Source organism: Tamandua tetradactyla, chromosome 2 (genome assembly GCF_023851605.1).
Source record: "Tamandua tetradactyla isolate mTamTet1 chromosome 2, mTamTet1.pri, whole genome shotgun sequence".
Classification (NCBI taxonomy): Eukaryota; Metazoa; Chordata; class Mammalia; order Pilosa; family Myrmecophagidae; genus Tamandua; species Tamandua tetradactyla.
In genome coordinates, this window is record NC_135328.1 from 136,980,210 (window position 1) to 137,005,214 (window position 25,005).

The 25,005-nt window shown below is 36.4% G+C and overlaps 1 protein-coding gene across 3 annotated transcripts in view; it reads left to right on the forward strand.

The window, feature by feature from the left end:
- The window catches only part of NVL (nuclear VCP like), a 251,999-nt gene that overhangs the window by 44,049 nt on the left and 182,945 nt on the right, over positions 1–25,005 (forward strand). For all 3 annotated transcript variants that reach the window (XM_077149137.1, XM_077149138.1, XM_077149139.1), the window contains exons 3-4: positions 16,335–16,387; positions 16,471–16,573. In XM_077149137.1, the coding sequence (XP_077005252.1) occupies positions 16,335–16,387; positions 16,471–16,573 (156 nt within the window). The remainder of the gene's footprint in view (positions 1–16,334; positions 16,388–16,470; positions 16,574–25,005) is intronic.

Here is a 25,005-nt window from a genome sequence, read left to right on the forward strand (position 1 = left end):
GCAACTTGATATTTAGTTTTCTAATGAACTGCCAGACTGTCTTTCCTAGGTACTGTACCATTATACATTCCCATCGGCAGTGCATACGAGTCCCAATTTCTCCACATCCTCTTCAACGTTTGTAGTTTCCTGTTAGTTTAATAGCAGCCATTCTTATAGGTATGAAGTGGTATCTCATTGTAGTCTTGATCTACATTTCCCTTATATAATGAAAATGAGCTTTCAAGTTACGGGATCATATCCTATATCACACAGGATCACTATTTGTAAATAGTGAAAGCTTTATTTCTTCCTTTACAATTTGGATGCTTTTTATTGCTTTTTCTTGCCTAATTGCTCTAGCTAGAACTTCTAGCACAATTTTAAGTAACAGTGGTGACAGTGGGCATTCTTGTCTTGTTCTTGATCTCAGTGGGAAAGCTTTCAGTGTATCACCATTGAGTATAATGTTAGCTGTGGGTTTTTCATATGCCCTTTATCGTGTTAAGGAAGTTTCCTTTGATTCCTGCCTTTTGAAGTATTTTTATCAAGAAGAGATTTTGGATTTTGTCAAGTGATTTTTTTTAATCAATTGAGATGTGTTCATGGTTCTCCTCCTTCGATTCTTTTTTTTTTTTTTTTTTTCCCGTCTTTGATTGTTTATTCTGTGGACCAGCCAGCAGTGGCTGTTAAGTGCATTTTCAACATAATGATTACAAACACTGTATTCTCTAGCGTTGCTCTGTGCAATATTATAATGTATTACATTAATAATATTATCATCTCATTTTGTAGATAAGGAAACTGGGGCTCATACAGGTTAGTTTTGAAGACCACAGTCATGCAGGTGTTTTCACACTAAATGCTATGTTGTTATTCTGCAAAAATAATGAGGTGATTAATATACAAATGATAATTCAAATATTTACTAGAGATAAATGCCAGATAAAATTTAAGTATATAATTGAACATTAAGAGGTGAGATATACTGTATACATTCAATAGTTTAGGACACTCAGCAGAAGGACTTGCCTTTGATTTGAGGCCAGTCACTTCCCACCTCCATCTTTCTCCTTCAGTTGTCTTCTCCTATGTTCAGCCTCTACTTTTCCTTAGGTTTTTTATCATCAGCATGGAATCATACTAAATCAACTTTTTCTCATCTTGAAAGGCCCCTGCCTATCAATACATTCTTTTTACCCACTGATTATTGATCTTCCTTTCAAAACCAAGCTTCTGCTGTCTGTTTTTTTCCCCTTAACCTCACTGAAATTGCCTTTATTAAAGTGCCAAATCTAAAGAAGGCCTTTTGTATCTTTCTTGACCTCTCTATAATAATGGGCATTGTTATTGATCCATACCATTGTTTTTTCCCCTACTTTGTGCTCCTTAAATGTTGGAGTCCCTAGCTCTGCTTTTCTAGATAACAGATGGACCCTATCTGTGGAGTCCCAAGGGTCCCTCTCATTGTCTTTGGTGTTATGTTCAGATTAGGCCGTGGAAAATGAGTGATGGAAAAGAAGGATAAATGCACAGGATTTGAGGTCTCAAATGAAAAACAGTTCCATGTTAGATACTTAAGAGACTTCTTGGAAGATTATGATCCAAACAGAGGCCTGCCGTGTTTTTGTTCTTCCTGCCAGATATGAGCAGACCAGACAGAACTGGAAGGTGGCAGGGTCCACTTTCAAAGTACCCTGGCAGAGGCAGAAGGTTTTCAGCAGAAAGGCTGATGTGGCTCTTATGATTGGGCAAAGCCAGAGGCAGGGGTGGGAAATACTTTTGATTAGGTTAGGTGGAGCCAGATGTGGCATTTATAGTAGAAGTGGAGGTGAGGGAGTAGTTTTTGAAGATTCGTGATCTGAAGAGTGAATCAGAGACACGGCAGTGGAAATGAAGGGAGTGTGGAAAATCTGAGACCCATAGATAAGACTTGGAGATAGATTGACTGGAAACAAGATATGCTGAGGTGGACGCGTGAATGATAATCTCCTGTTTGTTTCTTCCTTGACACATCTCTATAGCATTGTACGTGAAATCTCTATAGCATTGTACGTGATAAAGTCTTTGTCCTCAGGGAGTTTGGTATGAGACTAATAAATGAATTCAGCAAGAATTTGTTTTCTGATACCATGGATCCAACACTACATGGAATCTACTATGGGAGATTTAAATGAAGAAGAGTTCATGACTTCTAAGAATTCAAGTTAAAAGTCCATCTAAAGAAACACAACCTATATTAAACAAAAAAGCAAAAAAACAGACATACACAAGTACTGACTGTAGAATAAGCTGCATGTAAATGCTTACAGGTCCAAAGTGATGATCCTGTGGTTTGTGGAGGGAAGTCAGTCAAGGGGCATCTTGGGGTATCATGAGTCCTGAGGAACACACTATCTACAGACACTAAGCAGCCTCTAATTATTACATATTTGTCTATCACTTTATAGCTAATAGTAGTTTTTTTTTTCTGATTTTTTTTTATTTTATTTTTTATTTTTTTATTAACGGAAAGAAAGAAAAAAAGAAAAATAAATAAAAATAAAAAAAGAAATTAACACAACATTTAGAAATCATACCATTCTACATATGCACTCAGTAATTCTTAACATCATCACATAGATGCATGATCATCGTTTCTTAGTACATTTGCATCAGTTTAGAGGAACTAGCAACACAACAGAAAAAGATATAAATGTTAATATAGAGAAAAGAAATAAAAGTAGTAATGATAGTAAAAAACAACAAAAAAAAAACCCTATAGCTCAGATGCAGCTTCATTCAGTGTTTTAACATGATTACTTTACAATTAGGTATTATTGTGCTGTCCATTTTTGAGTTTTTGTATCTAGTCCTGTTGCACAGTCTGTATCCCTTCCGCTCCAATTACCCATTATCTTACCCTGTTTCTAACTCCTGCTGGACTCTGTTACCAATGACATATTTCAAGTTTATTCTCGAATGTCCGTTCACATCAGTGGGACCATACAGTATTTGTCCATTAGTTTTTGGCTGGACTCACTCAGCATAATATTCTCTAGGTCCATCCATGTTATTACATGCTTCATAAGTTTATCTTGTCTTAAAGCTGCATAATATTCCATCGTACGTATATACCACAGTTTATTTAGCCATTCTTCTGTTGATGGACATTTTGGCTGTTTCCATCTCTTTGCAATTGTAAATAATGCTGCTATAAACATTGGTGTGCAAATGTCCGTTTGTGTCTTTGCCCTTAAGTCCTTTGAGTAGATACCTAGCAATGGTATTGCTGGGTCGTATGGCAATTCTATATTCAGCTTTTTGAGGAACCGCCAAACTGCCTTCCACAGTGGTTTCACCCTTTGACATTCCCACCAACAGTGGATAAGTGTGCCTCTTTCTCCGCATCCTCTCCAGCACTTGTCATTTTCTGTTTTGTTGATAATGGCCATTCTGGTGGGTGTGAGATGATATCTCATTGTGGTTTTGATTTGCATTTCTCTAATGGCCAGGGACATTGAGCATTTCTTCATGTGCCTCTTGGCCATCCGTATTTCCTCTTCTGGTAGGTGTCTGTTCAAGTCTTTTTCCCGTTTTGTAATTGGGTTGGCTGTCTTTTTGTTGTTGAGTTGAACAGTCTCTTTATATATTCTGGATACTAGACCTTTATCTGATATGTCATTTCCAAATATTATCTCCCATTGTGTAGGCTGTCTTTCTACTTTCTTGATGAAGTTCTTTGATGCACAAAAGTGTTTAATTTTGAGGAGCTCCCATTTATTTCTTTCTTTCTTCAGTGCTCTTGCTTTAGGTTTGAGGTCCATAAAACCACCTCCAGTTGTAAGATTCATAAGATATCTCCCTACATTTTCCTCTAACTGTTTTATGGTCTTAGACCTAATGTTTAGATCTTTGATCCATTTTGAGTTAACTTTTGTATAAGGTGTGAGATGCGGGTCTTCTTTCATTCTTTTACATATGGATATCAAGTTCTCTAGGCACCATTTATTGAAGAGACTGTTCTGTCCCAGGTGAGTTGGCTTGACTGCCTTATCAAAGATCAAATGTCCATAGATGAGAGGGTCTATATCTGAGCACTCTACCTCCTTCGATTCTTTAATGTGTTGTATTACATTGATTTTCTTATGTTGAACCACGCTTGCATACCTGGAATAAAGCCTGCTTGGTTGTGGTGTATAATTCTTTTAATGTACAGTTGGATTCTATTTGAAAGTATTTTGTTGAGGATTTTTGCATCTGTATTCATTAGAGAGATTATTCTGTAATTTTCCTTTCTTGTAATATCTTTATGTGGCTTGGGGTATTAGGGTGATGTTGGCTTCATAGAATGAGTTGAGTAGCGTTCTCTCCTCAGTTTTCGGTGATATTTTGAGCAGGGTTCGTATAAGTTTTTCTTGGAACGATTACTGGAATTTACTTGCAAAACCACCTGGTCCTGGGCTTTCTTTGTTGGGAGGTTTTTCATGACTATTTCAGTCTCTACTTGTGATTGGTTTAGATGAGCTTTTTTTATTTCTTCTTGAGTCAGTGTGGATTGTTTATGTGTTTCTAGAAAATTGTCCATTTCAACTAAGTTGTCTGGTTTGTTGGTATACAGTTGTTCATAATATTCTGTTATGGTCCTTTTTATTTCTGTCAGGTCAGTGGTAGTGCCCCCCATCTCATGTATGATTTTATTTATTTGCATCTTCCTTCTTTTTCTTTGTCAGTCTAGCCAAGAGCTTGTCAGTTTTGTGGCTATTCTTAAAGAACCAGCTTTTGGTTTTATTATTCTCTCAATTGTTCTTTTTTCTTTGTTTTTAATTTCATTTATTTCTGCTCTCATCTTTTTTCTTTCTTTCTGCTTGCTTTCAGATTAGTTTGCTGTTCTTTTTCTAGTTCTTTCAGGTGTGTAGTTTGGTCTTTGATTTAGCTCTCACTTCCTTTTTAATGTGGGCAGTTAGGGCTGTAAATTTCTCTCCCAACTTCACTGCATCCCATAAACTTTGATATGTTGTGTTCTTGTTTTCAATCATCTCAAGATATTTATTCTCTATTTCCTTCTTGATCTTCCATCTAGATGTTTCTGATGTTTCCCCATCGTTAGAATCAGATTATGTATTTCTAGCAAGAATACCATAGCAGTTTAATGACCTCAGCAGGCACATAATGTCTGTGATGTGGATTGTTGATGTTAGTCGGTTTGATTTTTTTTTAAATGCAATTTTATTGAAATATATTCCCACACCATATGATCCAGCCAAAGTATACAATCACTGGCTCATGGTATCATCAAATAGTTGTTCATTCATCACTACAATCAGTTTTAGAACGTTTCCCTCACTCCAAAAAGAAAAACTCGGTACTCTTTATGCCCCCTCCCATTATTGACTCTTAGTATTGTTGTGGTGCATTTGTTATAATCAATGAAAGAATATTCAAATGTTACTGTTAACTGTAGTCCATAGTTTGCAATCGGTGCATTTCTTTCTCATATACCATTCTATTTTTAACTCCTCGTTGTAGCAATGTACATTTGTTCTAGTTCATGAAAAAACACTCTTGTATTTGTAATCACTGCAATTTCTAATCACAGCCATCATCCATAACAGGGTTCACTATTTTGTACAGTTCCATGTTTCATCCTCTAGTTTTCCTTCTAGTGATATACTGACTCTAAACTTCCCCTTTCAACCACAATCATACACATAACTCATTGATGCTAATTACACTCACTGTATTGTACTAGCATCATTTCTATCCATTTCCAAACATTTACATTCAACCTAATTAAAAATTCTGCACAAATTAAGCATCAGCTCTCCGTTCTAGACTCTTATTCTAAGTCCTGGCAACCTGTATTATACATTTTTAACTCTGAGAGTTTACTTGTTATAATTAGTTGGTATTAGTGAGACTGTACAATATTTGTCCTTTTATTTCTGACATTTCACTCAGCATAATGTCCTAGAGCAATGAAGTCGAATTACATGTGACAACATGGATGAATCTTGAGTTGATTTTTTTTTTAAACATTTAAAAATTTTTCTTAAACATAACACCATAGAAACACGAACATTCTTACCATATGTTCATACAATTCTTGGTATATAAACAATAACTCAAAATATCACCTAGTTGTATGTTCATCACCACGATCACTTCTCAGAACGTTTGCATCAATCCAGAAAAAGAAATAAGAACAATAAAATTCATACATACCATACCCCCTACCCTTCTTGTCACCAATCACCAGCATTTGAATCTATTAAATTTATTTTAACATTTGTTCCCCCTAATATTTATTTATTTTTTAAAATTTATTAAACATGCCAACATACAAACACAAATGTCCTTACTATGTGATCATTCCATTCTACATATCAGTAACTCAAAATATCACATAGTTGTGCATTCATCATCATGACCATTTCTTAGAACATTTTCATCAATTCAGAAAAAGAAAAAAAATGAAAACAGGAAAAGACTCATACATACCATACCCCTCCCTTTCATTGATCACTAGCATTTCAATCTACTAGATTTATTTTAACATTTTGTTCCCCCTATTATTTATTTATTTTTAACCCATGTGTTTTACTCGTCTGTTGATAAGGTAGATAAAAGGAGCCTCAGAGAACAAGGTTTTCACAATCACACAGTAACATTACGAAAGCTATATCATTGTACAGTCATCTTCAAGAAACATGGCTACTGGAAAACAGCTCAACATTTTCAGACAGTTCCCTCCAGCCTCTCCATTACACCTTAACTAAAAAGGTGATATCCATATTATGCATTAGAATAACCTCCAGGATAACCTCTCAAATCTGTTTGGAATCTCTCAGCCATTGACACTTTATTTTTTCTCATTTCACTGTTCCCACTTTTGGTTGAGAAGGTTTTCTCAATCCCTAGATGCTGAGTCCCAGCTCATTCTATTGCCAGGAAGGTCCACACCTCTGGGAGTCATGTCCCACGTAGAGAAGGGGAGGACAGTGAGTTTGCTTGTTGAGTGGCTGAGAGAAAGAGGCCACATCTCAGCAACAAAAGAGGTTCTCTTGGGGGTGACTTTTAGAAACCCCAAAATTGGGGGCTCAGCCTATTGCTTTGGTTGTCCCCACTACTTGTGAGAATATCAAGAATTCTCCACTTGGGGAAGTTGGATTTTCCCCCTTTCTCACCATTCCCCTAAGGGGCATCACTCTGGACAAACCAACAAAATCTCATGCCCTACTCAAGGTTCCATGTACTTTGGATGTTCAATTAAGCTGTCTACATAAGTTATATTAGGAAATACGCTAGTCAAACTATAAATTTTGTGCCAAATAAACATTTTTGCTTTAGTCTCACCATAAGTTAAAGTTTTAAATTATGAATCACCATCTATTTTCAACACCCTGCAATTTTGACATTCCTTTGTTCTTCCTTATGCAAAAACATTTTTTTTTTTTTAAACATGGGCAGGCACCAAGAATCGAACCCGGGTCCTCTGGCATGGCAGGCAAGTGTTCTTGCCTGCTGGGCCACTGTGGCCCGCCCCAAAAACATTTTTTAATTTGTATATTTTGTCACTATCATTATTCATCTAGGCGTTCCTAGGTTGTACCCTCTTAGTCTTTATCATTTATCTTTCCTTCTGATTTCATTTGTGTCCCCAGGCCTCCTCCTTCTATCATTCTCACATTCACCTTCGTTCAGTGTTTTAACATAATTGTGTTCCAGTTAGGTAGTATTGTGCTGTCCATTTCTGAATTTTTATAATCATGCCTGTTGCACAGTCTGTATCCCATCCACTCTAATTACCCAATATCTACCCTGTTTCTATCTCCTGGTGGTCTCTGTTACCAACGAAATTCTCCAAGTTCATTCACTAGTGTTAGTTCATATCAATGAGACCATACACTATTTGTCCTTTGGTATCTGGCTAATCTCACTCAGGATAATGTTCTCAAGGTCCGTCCATGTTGTTATATACTTCAGGACTTTATTCTTAGAGCCCCATAATATTCCATCATATGTATATACTATAGCCTGTTTAGCCACTTCTCTGTTGATGGACATTTTGGCTGTTTCCATCTCTTGGCAATTGTATATAATGCTGCTATAAACATTGGTATGCAAATGTCTGTTTGTGACCTTACCCTCATGTCCTCTGAGTAGATACCTAGCAAATGGTATTGCCGGGTCATATGGCAATTCTATATTTAGCTTCCTGAGGAACCACCAAACTGCCTTCCCCAGCAGTTTACCATTTGACATTCCCACCAACAGTGGATAAGTGTGCCTCTTTCTCCACATCCTCTCCAGCACTTGTCATTTTCTGTTTTATTGATAATGGCCATTCTGGTGGGTGTGAGATGATTTCTCATTGTGGTTTTGATTTGCATTTCTCTAATGGCCAAGGAAGTTGAGCATCTTTCATGTGCCTTTTGGCCATTTATATTTTCTCTTCTGAGAAGTGTATTCATGTCTTTTGCCCATTTTGTAATTGGTTTGTTTGTCTTTCTGTTGTTGAGTTGAACAGTCTGCTTATATATTGTGAATACTAGACCCTTATCTGATATATCGTTTCCAAATATTGTCTCCCATTGTGTAGGCTGTCTTTTTACTTTCTTGACAAAGCTCTTTGATGCACCAAAGTGTTTAATCTTGAGGAGTTCCCATTTGTCTATTTCTTTCTTCATTGCTCGTGCTTTGGGTGTAAGGTCTAGGAAACTGCCTCCTATTATAAGATCGATAAGATATTTCCCTACCTTTTCTTGTAAAAGTTTTATGGCCTTAGATCTGATGTTTAGGTCTTTGATCCATTTTGAGTTAATTTTTGTATAGGGTGTGAGATATGGGTCCTCTTTCATTCTTTTGCATGTGGATAGTCCCTTCTCTAGGCACCATTTGTTGAAGAAACTGTTCTGTTTCAGGTCAGTTGGCTTGACTGCCTTATCAAAGATCAGTTGTCCATAGATGAGAGGGTTTGTATCTGAACCCTCTGTTCTATTCCATTGATCAGTATATCTGTCTATTCTATTGGTCAATATATCTATCTTTATGCCAGTACCATGCTGTTTGGACCACTGTAGCTTCATAATACGCCTTAAAGTCAGATAGCATGAGACCTCCAACTTCACTTTTTTTTCTCAGAATACTGTTAGCTATTTGGGACACCGTACCCTTCCACATAAATTTGGTTATTGGTTTTTCTAGTTCTGAAAAGTAAGTTTTTGGGATTTTGATTGGTATTGCATTGACTCTGTAAATCAGTTTAGGTAGAATTGACATCTTAACTATATTTAGTCTTCCAATCCATGAACACAGTATACCCTTCCATTTATTTAGGTCTTCTGTGATTTCTTTTAACAATTTCTTGTCTTTTCCTTTGTATAGGTCTTTAGTCCCTTTAGTTAAATTTATTCCCAAATACTTTATTGTTTTGGTTGCAGTTGGAATGGAATTCTTCTCTTGATTTCCCCCTCAGATTCTTCATTACTAGTGTATAGAAACACTACAGATTTTTTTTTATATTAATATGGGAAGAATATATTTAAAGTCAAACACTTTTATAAGAGGCAAAGAAGGACACTATATATTAATAACAGTGTCAATCCGCAAAGAAAAATAACAATAAAATATTTATGCACCTGACAAGGGTACCCCCAAAAAACACGAGACTAACACTGGCAATCCACAGGAAGAGATAGACACCTCTACTGTAATAGTTGGAGACCTCAATACACCACTCTCATCAATAGAACATCTGGACACAAGATCAATAACAGAGAATTTGAATAATATGGTAAATGGACTAGATCTAACAGGCATAAACATTGCATCCCAAATAGTAGGATATACATTCTTGTCGTTACACATGGATGTTCTCCAGGATAGACCACATGCTAGGTCACAAAACATATCTCAAAAAACTTAAAAAGGTTGAAGTTAAACACAGCATTTTCTCTGACAAAAATGAAGCTCAAAAAATCAATGACAGGTAGAAAACTGGAAAATGCACAAATTTATGGAGGTTAAACAACACAGAAACAATAGTGGGTCAAAAAAGAAATTATAAGTAAATTTGTAAATATCTTGTGTTCTAGTTTGCTAGCTGCCGGAATGCAATATACCAGAAACGGAATGGCTTTTAACAAGGGGAATTTAATGAGTTGCTAGTTTACAGTTCTAAGGCTGGGAAAATATCCCAATTAAAACAAGTGTTTGGATGTCCAATCAAAGGCATCCAGGGAAAGATACCTTGGTTCAAGAAGACTGATGAAGTTCAGGGTTTCTCTCTCAAGTGAGAAGGCATATGGCGAACACAGTCAGGGCTTCTCTCTTGACTGGAAGGGCACATGGCGAGTACGGTGTCATCTGCTAGCTTTCTCTCCTGGCTTCCAGTTTCATGAAGCTCCCCGGGAGGCGCCTTCCTTCTTCATCTCCTAAGGTCACTGGCTGGTGGACTCTCTGCTTCATGGTACTGCAGCATTCTCTGCTCTCTCTGAATCTCTCATTCTCCAAAATGTTTCCTCTTTCATAGGACTTCAGAAACTGATCAAGACCCACTCAAATGGGTGGAGACATGTCATCCCCTAATCCAGTTTAACAACCATTCTTGACTAAATCACATCAACCAGGGAGATGATCTCATTATAGTCTCAAATATACAGTATTGAATAGGGATTATTCTACCTTTAAGAAGTTGGATTTATATTAAAACATGGCTTTTCTTAGGGAGCATACTTTCTTTCAAACCAGCACATTCCACCCTCTGGCCCCTAAAAAAGACATGTTTTTCCCACATATGCATTAATTTCATAACAATATCAGAAATCCTTAAACCTTTCAGTAGCAATAAAATGAAGTATCAAATTAGAGACAGTATAAAATCTCATCAAATCAATTACAGGCATGGTCTGTCCTAAGGCAAAATTCTCTTCATTTGCTCTGTACCTTTGAAAACTCATAATAAGTTATTTGCTGCCAACATACAAAGGAGGAACATTCATAGGATACATATACACATTTCCATAGGGAGGAAGGAACACAGGGGTCACTGGACCCATACAGTTTCGAAAACCCGCAGGGTAAAGTCCATTAGATTTCAAAGTCTGAGAATCATTTATCCTCAGGGCTTTAGAAGGCGACAGTCCCACCTTTTCCAAGGACCTACGCAGAGGCCTGCCTCTTTTTGAATGCAACCTTGGAGTGTATTGGGGAGACCACAGTTTTCTCGGCTCCACCCTCTCCAAGCATTGGGGCCGCATCTGGGCTCTCTGCCATCTCCGGGGCACACACTCAACCCCTCCATGTGGTGATAGCCAGGCTCTCCCCAAACCCCAAGGTATGGGCTTCACCCTTTCCAAGGCCTGAGGCGGCATGACTCTTCCACTGCAATGAGGTGGAAGGCCCATCCTCTGCCTTTGGGGAAAACTCACCCTCTCCACGGGCTTGGGTGTGTCTGCTCTCCTGACCCGAGACTTCGACATCAGACCTCAGCCTCCATGGTTTTGCCTCTGCAGTTATTTTTCCTCCAATGTGTCCCTTCTCTGAACCCCCCAGTCCAGACTGTCAGTGGCTGTGTTTATACAGGTCCCACAGCACTCTCGTCAGCTTTCTATGCAGTAATGTTGGATCATGCCCATCAGACATAAGGAGTTTCCACAAATCTTTCCTGGATAACTCCATGTCCGATCCTGGCTTTCTCTGAAGTGGCTGAGTGGTTCCACATTTTGCTAAGACCTCATGTGGGGCACTATTCTCTGTGGTCTCCTTTCTTGGAGGCCCAGAATTTTCCAGAACTTCAATTTCTGATTTCTTTTTACTCAAGAGTTCAGTTTTCAGTTTATCTCTTTCCTGCCGCATTTCACTATAAGCTGTGAGGAGAAACTAGGCTGTACTTTCCACATTTAATTTGGAGATCTTGTCTGCTAAATATCTAAGTTCATGGCTTTTATAATCTGCTTTCCAGCCAAAGCCACTGGTCAATTTTGCCAGATTATCTGCCATTTTAAAACAAGGGTCGCCTGCCTTCCAGTTTGCAAAAACACATGCCTCATTTCTGTCTAAGGCCTCATCAGAGGTATCTTCAGAGTCTACATTTCTCCCAACAGTCTCTTCAAAGCATTTCAGGCCTTCTCTATCAAGCTTCTCACAACTCCTCCAGATTCTTCCCTTTATCCATTTAAAAAGCTGTTCCAACATGTTTGGTATTTGCGAACTGCAGCAGCACCACCCCACTCTCTGGTACCAAAATCTGTTTTAGTTTGCTAGCTGCTGGAATGCAACATATCAGAAATGGAATGGCTTTTAAAAAGCGGAATTTAATGAGTTGCTAGTTTACACTTCTAAGGCTGAGAAAATGTCCCAATCAAAACAGGTCTATAGAAATGTTCAATTTAAGGCATCCAGGGAAAGATACCTTGGTTCAAGAAGGCCAGTGAAGTTCAGGGTTTCTCTCTCAAGTGGAAGGGCACATGGTGAACACAGTCAGGGCTTCTCTCCCAGCTGGAAGGGCACATGGCAAATACGGCGTCATCTGCTAGCTTTCTTTCCTGGCTTCCGGTTTCATGAAGCTCCCCGGGAGGCGTTTTCCTTATTCATCTCCAAAGGTCACTGACTGGTGGACTCTGCTTCATGGTGCTGCAGCATTCTCTGCTCTCTCTCAACACTACAGATTTTTGAGTGTTGATCTTGTAACCTGCCACTTTGCTGTACTCATTTATTAGCTCTAGTAGTTTTTCTTTGGATTTTTCAGAGTTTTCAACAATATAGTATCATATCATCTACAAACAGTGAGAGTTTTACTTCTTCCTTTCCAGTTTTGATGCCTTGTATTTCTTTTTCTTGTCTAATTGCTCTGGCTAGAACTTCCAACACAATGTTGAATATAAGTGGCAATACTGGACATCCTTTTCTTGTTCCTGATCTTAGTGGGAAGGTTTTCAGTTTTTCTCCATTGAGGAAGATGCTAGATGTGGGTTTTTCATATATTCCCTTTATCATTTTGAGGAAGTTCCCTTCTATTCCTATCCTTTGAAGTGTTTTCAATAGGAAAGGATATTGAATTTTGTCCAATGTCTTTTCTGCATCAATCGAGATGATCATGTGGTTTTTCTGGTTTGATTTGTTGATATTGTTTTGATATGGTATATTACATTAATTGATTTTCTTATATTGAACCATCCTTGCCTCTCTAATCTTTATTATTTCTTTTGTTTTATTTGCTTTGGGGTTAGTGTGCTGTTCTTTCTCAAGTTCTTCCAAGTGGACAGTTAATTCCTCGATTATTGCTCTTTCTTCTTTTTTGATACAGGCATTTAGGGCAATAAATTTCCCTCTTAGCACTGCTGTTCCTGCATCCTATAAATTTTGATATGTTGTGTTTTCATTTCCGTTTGCCTCGAGATATTTGCTGATTTCTCTTGTACTTTCTTCCTTGACACACTGTTTGTTTAAGAGTGTGTTGTTGGGCCTCCATATATTTGTGAATTTTCTGGCACTCTGCCTATTATTGATTTCCAACTTCATTCCTTTATGATGTGAGAAAGTGTTTTGTATGATTTCAATCTTTTTAAAATTATTGATACTTGCTTTGTGACCCAGCATATGGTTTATCCTTGAGAATGATCCATGAGCACTTGAGAAAAAGGTGTATCCTGCTCTTGTGGGGTGCAATATCCTATAAATGTCTGTTAAGTTTAGCTCATTTATTGTATTATTCAAATTCTCTGTTTCTTTATGGATCCTCTGTCTTGATGTTCTGTCCATTAATGAGGGGTGCAATATCCTATAAATGTCTGTTAAGTTTAGCTCATTTATTGTATTATTCAAATTCTCTGTTTCTTTATGGATCCTCTGTCTTGATGTTCTGTCCATTAATGAGAGCGGGGAATTGAAGACTCCAACTATTATGGTAGATGTATCTATTTCTCTTTCAGTATTTTCAGCGTTTGCCTCATGTATTTTGGCGCATTTCTGGCTTGGTGCTTAAATATTTATGATTGTTATGTCTTGTTGTTGAATTGTTCCATTATTAATACATAGTGTCCTTCTTTGGTTCTTTAAATTGTTTTACATTTGCAGACTTTTAGCTACTGCTGTTCTTTTCTGATTGTTGTTTCCATGAAATATCTTTTCCCAACCTTTCACTTTCAACCTGTGTTTATCCTTGGGTCTAAGATGCATCTCCTGTCAATAGCATATAGATGGGTCCTGTTTTTTAGTCCATTCTCCCAGTCTATGTCTTTTGATTGAGGAGTTTAATCCATTAACATTTAGTGTTATTACTGTAAGGGCAGTACTTTCTTTGACCATTTTGTCTTTTGGATTTTGTATGTCATATTTAATTTTTCTTCTTTTCATCTTTCCTCATAGTCTTCATTTCTACACTCTTCTCTACACCTCTCTCTCCTTCCTTTTCCTATGTACTTGTAGTGCTCCCTTTAGTGTTTCTTGCAGAATAAGTCTCTTGGTCACAAATTCTCTGAATGATTTTTTGACTGAAAATGTTTTAATTCCCCCTTCATTTTTGAAGGACAGATTTGCTGAAGATAGAATTCTTGGTTGGCAATTTTTCTCTTTTCATATCTTAAATATATCACCAGCATAAGGTGATGTGGTGCCTTTAATTAACTTTAGTGGACTCTCCCTGCTTGGGGTGGTGTTGAGACAGGATAGGTTGTAGGCTGGCTTTAATTGCTTCAGTTTTCCAGACCCTGGGGTCTGAATCCCTGGAGGGAGGAATTCTACCTGACCTGGGCCCCACCCCTCTCCTGGGGAAGGCACAGGCTCCAGACAAACACTCAAACAAGCTTTATTCCGCCCTTGCATGGGGCAGCATGGAACCTGAGAAGCCTTGCAGCTGTATGCAAAGAGGAGTCAAGCCATAGAAACACAGCCATAAATAAGAAAAAGAAAAATCCTTTTCAGAGCAGGATTCCTGTTCCTTGGGTTTGCCGATCAAGAGCTTAAGTTGGTATGTTGCTTTGCATATCTCCAGGTCCTATGTGCCCCCACCTTTACTTCAGGCCCCAGACCCTTTCAAATATTATGTGCTATCCAATCTGAAAACCTCTGTTTTTTGTTTTTTTTTTTGTTTTTTCTTGTTTCTTTCTCTGTAAGCCCTGCCCCCTCTGTGCTGCATCAAAACCCAGCAGCCTCAGCTTTTACTGAAGGTTCGGCTGAGCTGCAGACGTATTTTTAGTAGTCAGAATTTGTTAATTAATTCCACAATTGGAGTTTGGTTGGGCTCATCCCCTGCTGCTAGTAAAGTCTCTTTCCTATCTCCTCTGTGAAGCATCCTGTGGGGGAGGGGTGCCATCTGCTGCAGGTTCGGGAAGTCATGGTTCTGGGTGGGCTTGCAGCCTGTCCAGTTTCTCCAGACTGGGCTACGCTGTGTGTCTAGTCTCTGACATGGCCCCAGCAGTTTTTCTGTACTGTTCCTGGCTGTTTATTAGCTGCTGTGGAGGACCAACTAAGTCCCTCACCTCACTAAGCCACCATCTTGGCCTGCCTCTCTTGAGTTGGTTTGATTTTGAAGGTTATATTTTCTAATTTATTACATTATTAAAATAATTTGAAATTAATAATTTTAAGGAAATACTTTGAAACTGTATTTTGTCTCGTCAAATTATGTTATTTTAGCATAGTTCTTGTCAGAAGTGTTTATCTTGAATTTAATGACATAGATAAAATCAAACGTGTGACGTCTTACAGATTAGCTGGCCTGACCTCCCCAAAAATGTCTCTCATTTTTAATTTCCCACATGCATACATGCACACACAGAAGAGGTAGAGATTGTTGTGTATTAAAGGAGTCGAAAGAGAAATGGAAACCAAATATAATACGTGATCCTTGAGGAAAGGGGAAAAGCCGTAAAGAACATTTTGAGGGGAGTATTTGGCAAGTTTTATTATGGACTCTGTATTAGATTATATTTTATCAGTGTAAAATTTCTTGTGTGTGCTAATAGTATTGTGGTTACATAGGTATCTTTGTTTTTAAGAGAACCATGCTGAGGATTTTGGAGAAAAGTGTTTGCAGCTTAACTCTCAAATGGATCTGTAAGAAAAAAGTTGTTTTTGTACAGAGAGAAGTGAAGTAAATTTGATAATGTATTAACAATGTTTGAATATAGGTAAAGTATATATGGGTACTCATTTAGTAGTTTTGAACTTTCAAAATAAAATTCAAATAGTAAAGATAAAAGTTGAGAAAAATCACAGTATGAAAATATAAATTCAGAAGTTTTCTATGGTCAGAGTGAATAAAGTGATATAATAGAATACTTATGCAAACTTAGGCAACAGGTATAGATTAAGGTTAATGGAAAATATTAGTGTAGGCTACTGTGCTAAACTTCTGGGTTTTTTTTTTTCAGTATCGACTATGGTCGAAGAAAAAGAAATGCTTTTCGGATTCAGGTAGAAAAAGGTTAGTCTTTTAGTGTTAGAATTGAATTATCAATAAAGTTATAGAGTTATTTTAGCTCATGGTAATTTCCTTTTTTGTTTCAGTATTTAGCATCATTAGTAGTGAGAAAGAATTTAAAGATCTAACAGAGTTAGAAGATAACTGTCTGGCAAAAAGAGCAAGAAGACAAGGTGAAGAAGATAATGAGTAAGTACTACAAAATGGGATTTTTTTTTTTCAGAAACACAAACTTGATCACATTATATTTCTACTTGTAAAGCAGTCAGTGGCTCTTCATTGTCAACCAGACCCTGTATAATCCTTATCAGATCTCTCTAAATCTTTGCTTCAGCCATATTGAACACATCATTATTCCCCAAAGAGGTCAAATTCTTTCAGTGAGTCTGCCTTTATAGGTATGGTTTTCTGTACATGGAATGTTTCATTTCCACGTCATAAACTCCCACTCAGCCTTCAAAAGTCAGTTGGAAATGTTACTGCCTTTGTTTGACCTTCCTAGTCTCCTTTCTTCATGTTTCCTTAGCTAGTAGTTATGACACTTATAGAGCTTATATCTTATGGCATTGAAATTGTTTTGTTTGCTTAACAGATCTGCCTCATTATCTTTATTTTTCTCTGCCTTAATACAAAATCAGATACATAAAAAGCTGGCAGTGAATCTTGTTGTTTAAGAAATATTATTGAGGTTTTAATAGAACTTTATTAAGGTATAATTCACATTCAGTAAGGTATGTATTTTTAAAGTGTGCAATTTGATGGGTTTTGACATTTGTTTACATGCATGAAACCATCACCATAAGCAAGGTACCAAGCATTTCTGTTGTTCCCAGAAGTTTTCTTGTGCCTCTTTGCAGTTCATTTATCTCTGCCCTGTTCATAGATAATCCTTGGTTTGCTTTCTATCACTATAGATTAGTTTGTATTTTCAAGAATCTTATATAAATGGAATTATACTTTATGTACTTTAAAAAATCTGGATTCTTCAACTTAAAATAATTACTTTGCAAATTGTCCATTTTGTTCTATACAGTAAAAGTTCATTGTTTTTGTTGCTGACTGTGTATGGGTATGCCATAATTTAACCACTTATTTGTTGAATGGCATTTGGGTTGTTGACAGTTTTTGGTTACTACAGTAAGGCAGTTACATACATTATGTCAAATCTTTGCATGGACTTTGTTTTCATTTTTCTTGGTAAATCCCTAGGATTGGAATAGCTGGGTGATTGGTAGATACATATTATAACAAAGTCCCAGAATTTTCCAAAGTATTTCTACCATTTTATCCTTACATCACCAGTGAATGAGAATTCCACATGCTCCATATTGCCAGCAATTGGTTTGTCATTTTAATTTTAGCCAGTCTAGTGTATATATGGAAGTATCTCATTGTATGTTTAATACACATTTGTCTAATGACTGTTGATGTTGAAAATCTTTTTCATGGGCTTGTTGGTGATTTCTGTATCTTTTGAGAAGTTCTATTCACACATGTGCATTTTTATAGATATAAAAATGTATATCTTATTACTGAGTAGTAAGAATTATTTATGTAGTTTTTTTCATTTTATTTTTATTTATTTTTTTCATGACATGTATATATTGTTGACATGCAAACATTCTCGACATGGTTACAATCAATGGCTCACGATATCATCACATAGCTGTGTATTCATCCCCATGATCATTTTTTTTTAGTTGCATATTCATCATCATGATCATTTCTTAGAACATTTGCATCAATTCAGAAAAAGAAATAAAAAGACAACAGAAAAAGAAATAAAACGATAACAGAAAGAAAGTTATACATACCATACCCCTTACCCCTTCCTTTCATTGATCACTAGCATTTCAAACTAAATTTATTTTAACATTTGTTCCCCTTATTATTTGATTTTATTCCATATGTTCTATTTGTCTGTTGACAAGGTAGATAAAAGGAACATCAGACACAAGGTTTTCACAGTGGCACAGTTTTATTGTGAAAGCTGTATCATTATACAATCATCATCAAGAAACATGGCTACTGGAACACAGCTCTACATTTTCAGGCAGTTCCCTCCAGCCTCTCCATTACATCTTGAATAACAAGGTGATATCTACTTAATGTGTAAGAATAACCTCCAGGATAACCTCTCGACTCTGTTTGGAATCTCTCAGCCATTGACACTTTGTCCCATTTCACTCTTCTCCCTTGTGTCAGGGTTTTCTCAATCCCTTGATGCTGAGTCTCAGCTCATTCTAGGGGTTTTCTCAATCCCTTAATGCGAGTCTCAGCTTATTCTATAGTTTCTGTTCCATGTTGCCAGGAAGTTCCACACCCCTCGGAGTCATGTCCCACATAGACAGGGGGAGGGTGGTGAGTTTGCTTGTTGAGTTGACTGGAGAGAGAGGCCACATCTGAGCAACAAAAGAGGTTCTCTTGGGGGTGACTCTTAGGCCTAATTTTAAGTAGGCTTGACCTGTCCTTTATGGGGTTAAGTTTCATATGAACAAACCCCAAGACTGGGGGCTCTGCCTGTAGCTTTGGTTGTCCACCCTGCTTGTGAGAATATCAAGAATTCAACCTGGGGAAGTTGAATTTTCCTCCATTCTCACCATTCCTTGAAGGGGACTTTGCAAATACTTTTCCACTCACTCATCAAATCACTCTGGGATTCATTGGGGCATTACTCTGGACAAACCAACAAAATCTAATGTCCTACCCAAGGTTCCATGTACTTATGGTGTTCAATCAACTATCTACGTAAGTTGTATTAGAAAATGCACTAGTCAAAATATAAATTTTCTCGTTTTTTGCTTTAGGTTCACACATAAGTTGAAATTTTAAAGTATTAATTACTGTCTATTTTCAGCACCCTGCAGTAATGATATTCCTTTGTTCTTCATGCAAAAACATTTTTAAAATTTATACATTCAGTCGCTATCATTATACACTCGAGGCATTCCAAGATTATACCATCTCAATCTTTATTGTCTATCTTTCTTTCTGAGTTCCTCTGTGCCCCCAGCCCTCCTCCCTCTATTATTCTCACATTCAGCTTCATTCAGTGTTTTAACATACTTGTGTTACAGTTAGGTAGTATTGTGCTATCCATTTCTGAGTTTTTATATTCAGTCCTGTTGCACAATCTGTATCCCTTCAGCTCCAATTACCCAATACCTTACCTATTTCTGTCTTCTGATGGTCTCTGTTACCAATGAAATTCTCCAAGTTTATTCACTAATGTCAGTTCATATCAGTGAGACCATACAGTATTTGTCCATTTGTTTCTGGCCAATCTCATTCAGCATAATGTCCTTAAGGTCCATCCATGTTGTTACATACTTCATAACTTTCTTCTGTTTTACAGCTGCATAATATTCCATTGTATGTGTATACCACAGTTTGTTTAGCCACTCATCTGTTGATGGACATTTTGGCTGTTTCCATCTCTTTGCAGTTGTAAATAATGCTGCTCTAAACATTGGTGTGTAAATGTCCGTTTGTGTCCTTGTCCTCATGTCCTTTGAATAGATACCTAGCAATGGTATTGCCGGGTCATATGGCAATTCTATATTTAGCTTTTTGAGGAACCACCAAACTGCCTTTCACAGTGGTTGTACCATTTGACATTCCCACCAACAGTGGATAAGTGTCACTTATTCTCCACATCCTCTCCAGCACTTGTCATTTTTTGTTTTGTTGATAATGGCCATTCTGGTGGTTGTGAGATGATATCTCATTGTGGTTTTGATTTGCATTTCTCTAATGGCCAGGGAAGTTGAGCATCTTCTTCATGTGCCTTTTGGCCATTTGTGAAAATACTTTTCTTTAACTATTGAATTATCATGGCATGTTTTTTAGTAATGAGCTAAGTATATATGTATGCATCTGCGTTTTATTTTTGGAGTCTTTGTTCCATTGATCTAAATGTCTGTTTTTTCACTATTAATACTATAACTTAATGACTGAACTTATTATCCAGTCATGAAATCAGGTAGGAAAAGTATTCTATCTTTATTTTTCCATTTAAATTTTAAAATCAGCTTGCTAATTTCTACATTAAAAAAGCCTATCATCTGAAATACTGAGTCTTCTAATCAGTAAAGAAGGTGTATTTCTCCATTTAAAGTTCCACTGTGTTTGTTTCAACAATGTTTTATTTTCAATATAAAGATATTGAAGCTTTTTTGTTAGATCTATTCCTAAGTATTTTATGGTTTGTTAAATGTTTTGTTTTTTGATGCTCTTGCAAATTTTTCTTAATTTTGCAATTGTTTGCTGTAAGTTTATGGAATATGGTTGGATTTTGGTTTCTGAATTTGTATTGTTCAGTCTCACTAAGATACAGTTTGAAGTTTTATTAGTTGTGTCATAGATTCCTGAAAACAGTGATATCAGCTGCAAATGGGGATAGTTTTACTTTTTCCTTTCCCAATATTTTGTCTTCTGTTTTTTCTTGCCTTATTGCAGTAATTCCTCCAGTACCATATATATGTATGTATATATATATTTTTAAATATTTTTATATAAGAAAACAAACAATACATACACTTAGAACCACCAAAAATGGATATCTTAGTTAACTTAGCCATTAATCTATTTAAATAAAGTATCCAAATAATCATTGTATAACTTGCGTTTGCACAGTTTCATAAACCAATTTAAAATTAAGGCAACAAGGAAAAAAATCTACAAATTCAGATATCAGTTTCTTAAATTCTAAATGTTAAACACTGACTTTTAATTAGTGTTTGATCAGCTGCCAAAACTGAATATTCTCAAAATATCAAATATAAAGTTATTACATATATCAGTACTACTAGAGTAATGATCTAGGTTACTAAACATTTTCCTGATTTCAGGAAAGTATAAAGGTAGAAATGTTTTTTTTTTTGTTTTTTTTTTTTAATTTTCTTATAAGTATTTTTTTTTTATTAATTAAAAAAAGAATTAACAAAACAATTAGAAATCATTCCAATCTACATGTACAATCAGTAATTCTTAATAACATCACATAGTTGCATATTCATCATTTCTTAGTACATTTGCATCAATTTAGAAAAAGAAATAAAAAGACAACAGAATAAGAATTAAAACAATAATAGAAAGAAAAAAAACAAAAAACCTATACCTCACATGCAGCTTCATTCAGTGTTTTAACATAATTGCATTACAATTGGGTAGTATTGTGCTGTCCATTTCTGAGTTTTTATATCCAGTCCCGTTGTACAGTCTGTATCCCTTCATCTCCAATTATCCCTTCTCTTTTTTTTTTTTTTTAATTAACGGAAAAAAAGAAATTAACCCAACATTTAGAGATCATACCATTCTACACATGCAATCATTAATTCTTAACATCATCACATAGATGCATGATCATCATTTCTTAGTACATTTGCATTGGTTTAGAAGAACTAGCAACATAACCGAAAAAGATATAGAATGTTAATATAGAGAAAAAAATAAAAGTAATAATAGTAAAATCAAAACAAAACAAAACAAAACAAAAACCTATAGCTCAGATGCAGCTTCATTCAGTGTTTTAACATGATTACTTTACAATTAGGTATTATTGTGCTGTCCATTTTTGAGTTTTTGTATCTAGTCCTGTTGCACAGTCTGTATCCCTTCAGCTTCAATTACCCATTGTCTTACCCTGTTTCTAACTCCTGCTGAACTCTGTTACCAATGACATATTTCAAGTTTATTCTCGAATGTCCGTTCACATCAGTGGGACCATACAGTATTTGTCCTTTAGTTTTTGGCTGGATTCACTCAGCATAATATTCTCTAGGTCCATCCATGTTATTACATGGTTCATAAGTTTATCTTGTCTTAAAGCTGCATAATATTCCATCGTATGTATATACCACAGTTTGTTTAGCCACTCGTCTGTTGATGGACATTTTGGCTGTTTCCATCTCTTTGCAATTGTAAATAACGCTGCTATAAACATTGGTGTGCAAATGTCCGTTTGTGTCTTTGCCCTTAAGTCCTTTGAGTAGATTCCCAGCAATGGTATTGCTGGGTCATATGGCAATTCTATATTCAGCTTTTTGAGGAACCGCCAAACTGCCTTCCACAGTGGTTGCACCCTTTGACATTCCCACGAACAGTGGATAAGTGTGCCTCTTTCTCCGCATCCTCTCCAGCACTTGTCATTTTCTGTTTTGTTGATAATGGCCATTCTGGTGGGTGTGAGATGATATCTCATTGTGGTTTTGATTTGCATTTCTCTAATGGCCAGGGACATTGAGCATCTCTTCATGTGCCTCTTGGCCATCCGTATTTCCTCTTCTGAGAGGTGTCTGTTCAAGTCTTTTTCCCATTTTGTAATTGGGTTGGCTGTCTTTTTGTTGTTGAGATGAACAATCTCTTTATAAATTCTGGATACTAGACCTTTATCTGATATATCATTTCCAAATATTGTCTCCCATTGTGAAGGCTGTCTTTCTACTTTCTTGATGAAGTTCTTTGATGCACAAAAGTGTTTAATTTTGAGGAGTTCCCATTTATTTATTTCCTTCTTCAGTGCTCTTGCTTTAGGTTTAAGGTCCATAAAACCGCCTCCAGTTGTAAGATCCATAAGATATCTCCCAACATTTTCCTCTAACTGTTTTATGGTCTTAGACCTAATGTTTAGATCTTTGATCCATTTTGAGTTAACTTTTGTATAGGGTGTGAGAGATGGGTCTTCTTTCATTCTTTTGCATATGGATATCCAGTTCTCTAGGCACCATTTATTGAAGAGACTGCTCTGTCCCAGGTGAGTTGGCTTGACTGCCTTATCAAAGATCAAATGTCCATAGATGAGAGGGTCTATATCTGAGCACTCTATTCGATTCCATTGGTCGATATATCTATCTTTATGCCAATACCATGCTGTTTTGACCACTGTGGCTTCATAGTATGCCTTAAAGTCAGGCAGCGCGAGACCTCCAGCTTCGTTTTTTTTCCTCAAGATGTTTTTAGCAATTCGGGGCACCCTGCCCTTCCAGATAAATTTGCTTATTGGTTTTTCTATTTCTGAAAAATAAGTTGTTGGGATTTTGATTGGTATTGCATTGAATCTGTAAATCAATTTAGGTAGGATTGACATCTTGACTATATTTAGTCTTCCAATCCATGAACACGGTATGCCCTTCCATCTATTTAGGTCTTCTGTGATTTCTTTTAGCAGTTTTTTGTAGTTTTCTTTATATAGGTTTTTTGTCTCTTTAGTTAAATTTATTCCTAGGTATTTTATTCTTTTAGTTGCAATTGTAAATGGGATTCGTTTCTTGATTTCCCCCTCAGCTTGTTCATTACTAGTGTATAGAAATGCTACAGATTTTTGAATGTTGATCTTGTAACCTGCTACTTTGCTGTACTCATTTATTAGCTCTAGTAGTTTTGTTGTGGATTTTTCCAGGTTTTCGACGTATAGTATCATATCGTCTGCAAACAGTGATAGTTTTACTTCTTCCTTTCCAATTTTGATGCCTTGTATTTCTTTTTCTTGTCTAATTGCTCTGGCTAGAACCTCCAACACAATGTTGAATAATAGTGGTGATAGTGGACATCCTTGTCTTGTTCCTGATCTTAGGGGGAAAGTTTTCAATTTTTCCCCATTGAGGATGATATTAGCTGTGGGTTTTTCATATATTCCCTCTATCATTTTAAGGAAGTTCCCTTGTATTCCTATCTTTTGAAGTGTTTTCAACAGGAAAGGATGTTGAATCTTGTCAAATGCCTTCTCTGCATCAATTGAGATGATCATGTGATTTTTCTGCTTTGATTTGTTGATATGGTGTATTACATTAATTGATTTTCTTATGTTGAACCATCCTTGCATACCTGGGATGAATCCTACTTGGTCATGATGTATAATTCTTTTAATGTGTTGTTGGATACGATTTGCTAGAATTTTATTGAGGATTTTTGCATCTGTATTCATTAGAGAGATTGGTCTGTAGTTTTCTTTTTTTGTAATATCTTTGCCTGGTTTTGGTATGAGGGTGATGTTGGCTTCATAGAATGAATTAGGTAGCTTTCCCTCCACTTCGACTTTTTTGAAGAGTTTGAAGAGAATTGGTACTAATTCTTTCTGGAACGTTTGGTAGAATTCACATGTGAAGCCATCTGGTCCTGGACTTTTCTTTTTAGGAAGCTTTTGAATGACTAATTCAATTTCTTTACTTGTGATTGGTTTGTTGAGGTCATCTATGTCTTCTTGAGTCAAAGTTGGTTGTTCCTGTCTTTCCAGGAACCCGTCCATTTCCTCTAAATTGTTGTATTTATTAGCGTAAAGTTGTTCATAGTATCCTGTTATTACCTCCTTTATTTCTGTGAGGTCAGTAGTTATGTCTCCTCTTCCATTTCTGATCTTATTTATTTGCATCCTCTCTCTTCTTCTTTTTGTCAATCTTGCTAAGGGCCCATCAATCTTATTGATTTTCTCATAGAACCAACTTCTGGCCTTATTGATTTTCTCTATTGTTTTCATGTTTTCAATTTCATTTATTTGTGCTCTAATCTTTGTTATTTCTTTCCTTTTGCTTGCCTTGGGGTTAGCTTGCTGTTCTTTCTCCAGTTCTTCCAAATGGATAGTTAATTCCTGCATTTTTGCCTTTTCTTCTTTTCTGATATAGGCA